This window comes from Podarcis gaigeae (genome assembly GCF_964106915.1).
Source record: "Podarcis gaigeae genome assembly, chromosome: Z".
Classification (NCBI taxonomy): Eukaryota; Metazoa; Chordata; class Lepidosauria; order Squamata; family Lacertidae; genus Podarcis; species Podarcis gaigeae.
The window spans coordinates 800,845-808,344 of NC_139691.1; the positions used below are offsets into that span (position 1 = coordinate 800,845).

Consider the following 7,500-nt stretch of genomic DNA (forward strand, 5'->3'; position numbering starts at 1 on the left):
CCGGTGTGGATCCTTCCGGGATCCACCATCCCTTCGGACACAGTCCGGGAGTCAACGGGAAAACAGGGACCCTCCCGACGCCCCAGTCCAGATCCTTCCGAGCCAGTGGAGAAACGAGGATTCGCTCCAGCCCCCAGTCCGGATCCTTTTCAGGATCCGCCAGATCTCTGGGAGCCAAGGGGGAAACAGGGACCCTCCCGACCCCCCAGTCCGTATCCTTCCAGGATCCTCCAGATCTCTAGGAACCAATGGCGAAACGGGAACCCTCCTGGCCCCCTGTCCAGATCCTTCTGGGATCCACCAGCCCTTCAGACACGATCCGGGGGCCCCAGTCCAGCTCCTTCCGGGATCCCCCAACAATTCGGACCCGATCCGAGAGTCAACGGGGAAACGGGGACCCGCTCCGGCTCCCCAATCCGGATCCTTCCTGGATCCACCTGATCTCCACACACGATCTCCGGGGAGGATCTCTAGGAGCCAACGGGGAAATGGGGACCCTCCTGGCCCCCTGTCCAGATCCTTCCGGGATCCATGGCCCTTCAGACCCTCCCAGCCCCCCAGTCCAGATTCTTCCGGGATCCACCATCCCTTCGGACACGATCCGGGAGTCAACGGGGACCCTCCTGGCCCCCTGTCCAGATCCTTCCGGGATCCACCGGCCCTTCAGACACGATCCGGGGTCCCCAATCCGGATCCTTCCTAGATCCACCTGATCTCCGCACACGATCCAAGAGCCAACGGGGAAACAGGGACCCACTCCGGGGGCCCCAGACATGATCCGGGAGCCAGCTGGGACCCTCCCGCCCACCCAGTCCGGATCCTTCCGGGATCCACGAGATCTCTGGGATCCACTTGACCCGCCCCGGCGCCAAACCCACCTTCTGGAAGTCGTCAAACTTCTTCTGGAGCACCTCCACCTGCTCCAGATCCGCCCCGACCTCCTCATTGGTCAGGGCCGCCTCCTTCTCGTGGATCCACTGCTGCAATTCGTTGGCTTCCCGGAAGAGGGTGAACTTCTTGCAGCTCTTCTCCAGCATGGACTTCCGCTTCTCGCCCAGTTCCAGGAGGGAGGCGTACCTGGGGGGCAGAGGGGGGGAGAGAAGACCCATAAGTGGGGGGCAGAGAGAGGGAGAGACCCATAAATGGGGGGCAGAGGGGAAAACGCTGTCAGGTTTCGCACCCGGGACCGAAAAGGCTTTTGACCGCGTCGCGTGGTCATATATGTATATGTGTGTATGTCTCTCTGTGTGTAGATATATATATAAATGGGGGGCAGAGGGAGGGAGAGACCCATAAATGGGGGGCAGAGACCCATAAATGGGGGGCAGAGGGGAAAAGGCTGTCAGGTTTCGCACCCGGGACCGAAAAGGCTTTTGACCGCGTCGCGTGGTCATATATGTATATGTGTGTATGTCTCTGTGTGTGTAGATATATATATAAATGGGGGGCAGAGGGAGGGAGAGACCCATAAATGGGGGGCAGAGACCCATAAATGGGGGGCAGAGGGGAAAAGGCTGTCAGGTTTCGCACCCGGGACCGAAAAGGCTTTTGACCGCGTTGCGTGGTCATATATGTATATGTGTGTATGTCTCTCTGTGTGTAGATATATATATAAATGGGGGGCAGAGGGAGGGAGAGACCCATAAATGGGGGGCAGAGACCCATAAATGGGGGGCAGAAGGGGGAGAGACCCATTAATGGGGGGCAGAGGGAGGAGAGACCCATAAATGGGGGGCAGAGACCCATAAGTGGGGGGGCAGAGGGAGGGGGAAAGACCCATAAATGGGGGGCAGAGGGGGGAGAGACCGATAAATGGGGGGCAGAGGGGGGGAGAGACCCATAAATGGGGGCAGAAGGGGGGAGACCCATAAATGGGGGGCAGAGACCCATAAGTGGGGGGCAGAGGGAGGGGGAAAGACCCATAAATGGGGGGCAGAGGGGGGAGAGACCGATAAATGGGGGGCAGAGGGGGGGAGAGACCCATAAATGGGGGCAGAGACCCATAAGTGAGGGGCAGAGGGAGGGGGAAAGACCCATAAATGGGGGGCAGAAGGGGGAGAGACCGATAAATGGGGGGCAGAGGGGGGGAGACCCATAAATGGGGGCAGAAGGGGGGAGAGACCCATAAATGGGGGGCAGAGGGGGAAAGTTGACCCAGCAAAAGGCTTTTGAACTCATTGAGGTGACCCAGCAAAAGGCTTTTGACCGCATCGAATTGACCCGGCAAAACAACAACAACAACAACAGCAATAATAATAATGCCAGAATACTAATACTAAAATTAATACTACTGCTAATGATGCCATAATAATAATAATAATGCCAGAATACTAATACTAACACTAATACTACTAGTACTAATAATACCAGAATAATAATGATGCCAGAATAATAATAATAATAATAATAATAATAATAATAATAATAATAATGCCAGAATACTAATACTAACACTAATACTACTAGTACTAATAATGCCAGAATAATAATGATGCCAGAATAATAATAATAATAATAATAATAATAATAATAATAATAATAATGCCAGAATACTAATACTAACACTAATACTACTAGTACTAATAATGCCAGAATAATAATGATGCCAGAATAATAATAATAATAATAATAATAATAATAATGCCAGAATACTAATAGTAACACTAATACTACTAATAATAATGATATAATAATAATAATAATAATAATAATAATAATAATAATAATAATGCCAGAATACTAATAGTAACACTAATACTACTACTAATAATGATATAATAATAATAATAATGCCATAATAATAATAATAATAATAATAATGCCAGAATACTAATAGTAACACTAATGCTACTACTAATAATAACGCCATAATAATAATAATAATAATAATAATAATAATAATAATTTAAAAAAATACCCCGCCCTCCCCAGCCAAGACCGGGCTAACCACCAATGACCTGTGACCTGGGTGCGAATCCGGACGGACGGACACCCCTCCCTTTCCCGAAATTGATGCCCCGCCCCACACATGGGGGGCAGACGGGGGGAAAGGGGTCCTACTCACAGTTCTTCCACCATTTTCATGCGCAGGGAGACGCTCCCGGCTTCCTTGGTTAGCAAAGTCCTAGAAGGGACACAGCAGAAGAGCATGCTGGGAATTAGTCGGGTTAAGGGGAAATCAAGGGGTCGCGAGCCGGGGGGCGGGGTCATGCTTGGGGGGCAGGCGGGGGGCAGGAGGGGCGGAGGACTTCAAGGAGGGGTTGGAAATCGAGTCATGAGAAAGCCGAATAATTTTTAATGATAATAATAATAATAATAATAATAATAATAATAATAATAATAATAAATATTTTAATAATAATAATAATAATAATAATAATAATAATAATAATAATAATAATAATAATATTTTACAGCTTGCCATGATCTGAATAAGTGATTTTATTTAAGTATTAGAATTAATCAAGAAGATCGAGTCACGACAAGTCCGAATAGCTAGTAATTATTTTAATAATAATAATAATAATAATAATAATAATAATATTTTACAGCTTGCAATTATTTGAATAAGTGAATTTATTTAAGTATTAGAATTAATCAAGTCACGATAAGTCCTAATAGCTTGTAATTATTTTAATAATAATAATAATAATAATAATAATAATAATAATAATATTTTACAGCTTGCAATGATTTGAATAAGTGATTTTATTTAAGTATTAGAATTAATCAAGTCATGATAAGTCGTAATAGCTTGTAATTATTTTAATAATAATAATAATAATAATTTACAGCTTGCCATGATTTTAATGAATTTATTTAAGTATGATAATTAATCAAGATCAAGTCACGATAAGTCCGAATAGCTTGTAATTATTTTAATAATAATAATAATAATAATAATAATAATAATAATAATAATTTACAGCTTGCCATGATTTTAATGATTTTATTTAAGTATTAGAATTAATAAAGAAGATCAAGTCACGATAAGTCTGAATAGCTCATAATTATTTTAATAATAATAATAATAATAATAATAATAATAATAATAATAATAATAATATTTTAATAATAATTAGATTTCATAAAGAATATCGAGTCATGATAAGTCCTAAGAGTTTGTAATTATTTTAATAAGTAATTTTAATTCTTAGAATAAAGAATATCAAGTCATGATAAATCCTAAGAATTTGTAATGATTTTAATAAATGGTTTTAGTGTATTATTATAATTTATAATTATTTTAATAATAATAATAATAATTAGATTTAATAAAGAATATCGAGTCATAAGTCCTAATAGTTTGTAATTATTTTAATAAGTAATTTTAATTATTAGAATAAAGAATAGCAAGTCATGATAGATTTATAATTATTTTAATAAATGATTTCAGTGTATTATTATAATTTATAATTATTATAATAAATGGTTTTGGTGTATTATTAGAATTAATAAATCGTCACGATGAATCCTAAAAGCTTGTAATTCTTTTAGTAAGTGATTTGAATGAATTATTAGAATGAATAAAGAATATCAAGTTACGATCAATCCTAATAGCTTGTAATTGTTTTAATAAGAGATTTTAATAAATTATTAGGATTAATAAATAACATCAAGTCACGATCAATCCTAATAGCTTGTAATTATTTTAATAAGAGATTTTAATAAATTATTAGGATTAATAAATAACATCAAGTCACGGTAAGTCCTAATAGCTTGTAATTATTTTAATAATAATAATAATAATAATAATAATATTATCAATTTAATAATAATTAGATTTAATAAAGAATATCAAGTCATGATAAGTCCTAATAGTTTGTAATTATCTTAATAAGTAATTTTACTTATTAGAATAAAGAATATCAAGTCATGATAGATTTATAATGATTTTAATAAATGATTTGAGTGTATTATCATAATTTATGATTATTATAATAAATGATTTTAGTGTATTGTTATAATTTATAATTATTATAATAAATGATTTTAGTGTATTATTAGAATAAATCATATCAAGTCATGATGAATCCTAATAGCTTGTAATTCTTTTAGTAAGTGATTTTAAAGAATTATTAGAATAAAGAATATCAAGTCACGATCAATCCTAATAGCTTGTAATTATTTTAATAAGCGATTTTAATGAATTATTAGAATTAATAAAGAAGATCAAGTCACGATAAATCCTAACAGCTTGCAATTATTTTAATAAGTGATTTTATTTAAGTATTAGAATTAATAAAGAAGATCAAGTCACGATCAATCCTAATAGCTTGTAATTGTTTTAATAAGAGATTTTAATAAATTATTAGGATTAATAAATAACATCAAGTCACGATCAATCCGAATAGCTTGTAATTATTTTAGTAAGTGATTTTAATGAATTATTAGAATTAATAAATAACATCAAGTCACGATCAATCCTAAGAGCTTGCAATGATTTTAATAAGTATAATTATTAGGTAATAATTTTATTTAAGTATTAGAATTAATAAAGAATAGCAAGAGCTTCTTTATTAATTAATAAAGAATGAATCAAGAATTCATAAAGAATAGCAAGAGCTTCTACTTCTTTTCATAAGTAACTTTAATAAATTATTAGGATTAATTAATAAATAATAACAATAATAAGTGACTGTAATTGGTTTAATAAAAGATTTTAATAAATTATTAGGATTAATAAATAACATCAAGTCACGATCAATCCTAAGAGCTTGCAATGATTTTAATAAGTATAATTATTAAGTAATAATTTTATTTAAGTATTCAAATTAGTCAAGAATAGCAAGAGCTTCCTTATTAATTAATAAAGAATGAATCAAGAATGAATAAAGAATAGCAAGAGCTTCTAATTCTTTTAATAAGTAACTTTAATAAATTATTAGGATTAATTAATAAAGAATAACAATAATAAGTGACTGTAATTGGTTTAATAAGAGAAAGCCTAAGAGCTTGTAATTGTTTTAATAAGAAATTTTAATAAATTATTAGGATTAATAAATAACATCAAGTCACGAGAAAGCCTAAGAGCTTGTAATTATTTTAATAAGTGATTTTAATGAATTATTATAATTAATAAATCATATCAAGTCACGATAAATCCTAACAGCTTGCAATGATTTTAATAAGTGATATCAATCCTAATAGCTTGTAATTATTTTAGTGATAATTAATTATTAGAATTAGTAGAATTAATAAATCGTATCAAGTCACGATATTGCAATGATTTTAATAAGTGATTTGATTTAAGTATTAGAACTAATCAAGAATAGCAAGAGCTTCTTTATTAATTAATCAAGAATGAATCAAGAATGAATCAAGAATGAATCAAGAATGAATCAAGAATAGCAAGAGCTTCTAATTCTTTTAATAAGTAACTTTAATAAATTATTAGGATTAATTAATAAAGAATAATAATTATAATTAAGTTGGGGTTCGCATGCCGGGCCAATCGGGGCGGAGGAGGCGGGCAAAGGGCGTAGCTTTGGGGGCGGAGCCAGTCGGGAACGTTCTAGAAAGCCAATAGGAAAGGGGAGAAGCCGAGGAGGCGGAGCATAGGGCGAGGTCGTCGACGTAGCGCAGGAGGACGCATGTGTACATGTGTGTATGTACACGTGTGTGTGTGTGTGTGAGTGAGTGTGTACGTCTGTGTGTGTACATGTGTGTGTGTGTGTCTGTGTGTTTGTATATGTGTGTGTCTGTGTGTTTGTATATGTGTGTGTGTATATGTGTCTGTATATATGTGTGTGTCTGTGTGTGTGTCTGTGTGTTTGTATATGTGTGTGTGTATATGTGTCTGTATATATGTGTGTGTCTGTGTGTTTGTATATGTGTGTGTGTATATGTGTCTGTATATATGTGTGTGTGTGTGTCTGTGTGTGTGTGTGTCTGTGTGTTTGTATATGTGTGTGTCTGTGTGTTTGTATATGTGTGTGTGTATATGTGTCTGTATATATGTGTGTGTCTGTGTGTGTGTCTGTGTGTTTGTATATGTGTGTGTGTATATGTGTCTGTATATATGTGTGTGTCTGTGTGTTTGTATATGTGTGTGTGTATATGTGTCTGTATATATGTGTGTGTGTGTGTCTGTGTGTGTGTGTGTCTGTGTGTTTGTATATGTGTGTGTCTGTGTGTTTGTATATGTGTGTGTGTATATGTGTCTGTATATATGTGTGTGTCTGTGTGTTTGTATATGTGTGTGTGTGTATATGTATATGTGTCTGTATATATGTGTGTGTGTTTGTATATGTGTGTGTCTGTGTGTTTGTATGTGTGTGTGTGTATATGTGTCTGTATATATGTGTGTGTCTGTGTGTGTGTCTGTGTGTTTGTATATGTGTGTGTCTGTGTGTTTGTATATGTGTGTGTCTGTGTGTGTGTCTGTGTGTTTGTATATGTGTGTGTGTATATGTGTCTGTATATATGTGTGTGTCTGTGTGTGTACATGTGTGTGTGTCTGTGTCTTGTGTGTTTGTATATGTGTGTGTGTATATGTGT

The 7,500-nt window shown here is 36.3% G+C and overlaps 1 protein-coding gene across 1 annotated transcript in view; it reads right to left on the minus strand.

The window, feature by feature from the left end:
• Positions 1-7,500, minus strand: part of SPTAN1 (spectrin alpha, non-erythrocytic 1) — a 228,963-nt gene that overhangs the window by 132,694 nt on the left and 88,769 nt on the right. The window contains exons 25-26 of the mRNA XM_083723192.1: positions 3,065-3,124; positions 879-1,077 (exon numbers count right to left, since the gene is read on the minus strand). Coding sequence (XP_083579318.1) covers positions 879-1,077; positions 3,065-3,124 — 259 coding nt within the window. The remainder of the gene's footprint in view (positions 1-878; positions 1,078-3,064; positions 3,125-7,500) is intronic.